The sequence below is a fragment of the Lineus longissimus genome, chromosome 16 (assembly GCF_910592395.1).
Source record: "Lineus longissimus chromosome 16, tnLinLong1.2, whole genome shotgun sequence".
Classification (NCBI taxonomy): Eukaryota; Metazoa; Nemertea; class Pilidiophora; order Heteronemertea; family Lineidae; genus Lineus; species Lineus longissimus.
In genome coordinates, this window is record NC_088323.1 from 12175742 (window position 1) to 12178476 (window position 2735).

General features: G+C 46.8%; 1 protein-coding gene across 1 annotated transcript; it reads left to right on the forward strand.

Moving 5' to 3' along the window:
- Nucleotides 1-1627: 1627 nt before the first annotated feature.
- On the forward strand, nucleotides 1628-2473 carry LOC135500159 (uncharacterized). The gene has a single exon (XM_064791406.1). The coding sequence runs from the start codon at nucleotides 1628-1630 to the stop codon at nucleotides 2471-2473; it is 846 nt and encodes a 281-aa protein (XP_064647476.1).
- The last annotated feature ends 262 nt before the right edge of the window (nucleotides 2474-2735 follow it).

Here is a 2735-nt window from a genome sequence, read left to right on the forward strand (position 1 = left end):
CAATTTATTCATTTGAAACTAACATCAAGTAACAGTACACCAATAAGTTTATATTAGTCTTGAATAAAAGCTTGCGAGATATTGCCACTTGAAAACAAAGTTTAGCAACTCTACTCCGCTTTGACGGGAACTGGCGCCAAAATCTTCCTATTACATATTGTGACATCATCTTTTATTCACAAACAGAGCTAGACCAAGAGAATCAATATAAAAGCAGATTGTCACCAAGACCAGTCAAAACCACGTGCGTTTTGTAGGCTGTTTTACGCTAATCTGACTTGTGAATATTGTGCGTTTTCCAATCATCCTTTACTAAACGCTGTCTTGTCTCCTCGTATGCCTTCTTGGCATCTTTTGGAAGGGCCTGGGGTGTTTCTGCCGATCGCTTGCGTTCTGTGGCAAGTGGTAATACGGGAGTGCGGTTTCCAAAATGGTCCAGTTGCCTCAACATTTTGGAGCAGACGACAGATTTTGACAATCGTTTCAGTGGGAGTAAATTAGAACAACCACCCATGATGCCTTGCGCCACACCTGCGGACATTCTATTTGCCTCCCACTGTCAAAGAACCTTGTTCCCGCTGCTGATACGCAATGCAGTAGACCACTCATTCGCCGTACTTCAAAAGCGCTGGGGACTAGGATAACTTGGATCCAAACAATGTATTTCACTATATCATGTACATGCATGCATGCTATGGCGGCGCGGCGAGTAAACTGGTATTTTAAAACATATTTGTATCGCCAGAAAACGCATACTTTTTTCATTTTAAGTGCCAAGACCGTATTTCTACTCGCCTTTGGCGAATTGGCGAGCGGAACCCCTGTGCTTGAAAATTACGGGGTGTAGCTAAAAATAGATGTATCGCGATTTTGTTTTTGCCCAAGATCGTTTATATCGCAATTCCTAAAATTTCTGTCGCAAATTGCGATGCGATACCGCTTATTTTGAGCCCTGCCTACGCAAGGTGTACGATTCGGACGAGGGCGTCGAAGTTGAGTGTGTCTTTGTAATGGCAAAGACCAGGACAGCTCCACTCCAGTTTGTATCGATACCGCGATTGGAACTGCAGGCAGCAGTGGTTGCAGTAAGAATGGACGGATTGCTTCGGAGGGAACTTGATTTGCCGGTGGATGAAAGCTTCTACTGGACTGATTCCAAGATCACTTTGTCGTACGTCTGCAGCGAGAACAGAAGATTCAAGACTTATGTAGCTAATCGGGTTACAGAGATCCGAGGCTCCTCTACCCCCTCTCAGTGGCGACATATCCCTGGGAAAGAAAATCCTGCAGATGAGGCTTCGAGAGGACAAACCGTTGCAGCTTTTTTGAAGAACGAGAGATGGTTTGCTGGTCCGGAATTTCTGTCAAAGCCAGGGGCTAGCTGGTCAACATTGACGACTGAAGAGGTCATGGAAGTTGACAAGAATGACCCAGAAGTGAAGACAGAGAAGATTACAGCCACACTGACTGAACCTGCAGCCAATGGCTTGTTTCAGTTAATCTCAAGAAGTTCATCTTGGACAGCACTTCGACGACGAGTAGCAGTGTTACTGAAGTTTGTCAGATACCTTCAGTCAAAGAAGAAAGACAGCGGAGTCCAGTTCGAGAAGAAGATCGTAAGGCCATTATGAGGTGCAACCAGAGAGAGGTTTATGCTAGGGACATAGATGCTATAAGGAAGAAGGACGGAGTTAGCAGTTCGAGTTCGCTTGCATCACTGAACCCGTTGTTAGTTGATGGCGTACTACGAGTTGGAGGGAGAATTTCCAGAGCACCAATTTCCTTTGATAGCAAACATCCAATGATAGTACCAAAGGGACACCATGCTGGGACGTTGCTCATTGTCCATTTTCATGAGGCAACAGCACGTGCGGGCCAAGAGCATGTCTTGTCTAGGATTAGGCAAACCTTCTGGCTTGTAAATGCGAGGAGAGAAGTACGCAAGATCTTGAAGAAATGCATTGGATGCAGAAAACGCAATGCCATACGGATGAACCAACTCATGGCTGACCTACCTGCTGTCAGACTTGTCACATATGAGCCTCCGTTCACCAATAACGGAGTTGATTATTTTGGGCCGATGCTCATCAAGGCCGGACGATCGTCTGTGAAACGCTGGGGAGTACTTTTCACCTGTCTAAACGTGAGGGCGGTACACTTGGAAGTTTCCAATTCCATGGACCTCAGCTCGTTTCTAAATGCCTTCAGAAGGTTCAGCGGTCTCCGTGGGGATCCGAAGCAAGTATGGTCCGATAATGGGACGAACTTCGTCGGCGGTGAACGTGAGTTGCGGGAAGCGATTATGGGTTGGAATCAGGAGCAAATACAGAAGGAGCTTTGTCAGCGTGGTACAGAGTGGCATTTCCAGCCCCCCTTGGCTCCCCATATGTCAGGGGTGTGGGAAAGTCTCGTTAAGTCGGTTAAGCGAGGGTTGAAAGTAGTCCTAGGCGATAGAAAGGGAACCTCGCTGTAGCAAGAAGTGATTGGGAGTCAACACTTCTTCGTCATCAGGATCATCGCTAGCTCTGCATATTGGCCGACTATTCACGATCTTCTCAACCTCAACGTGAGTGGTTACCAGAACTTCATCGCTGACCAGACTTTGTCTCCTGGGGTGTTCTTCGACACAGATCTGTATCATCGAAAGCAATGGCGGAAGGTGCAGATGTTGGCCAACCAGTTCTGGCAGCGATGGATCAGAGAATACCTTCCTACGCTGCAGAAGCGCACCAAAT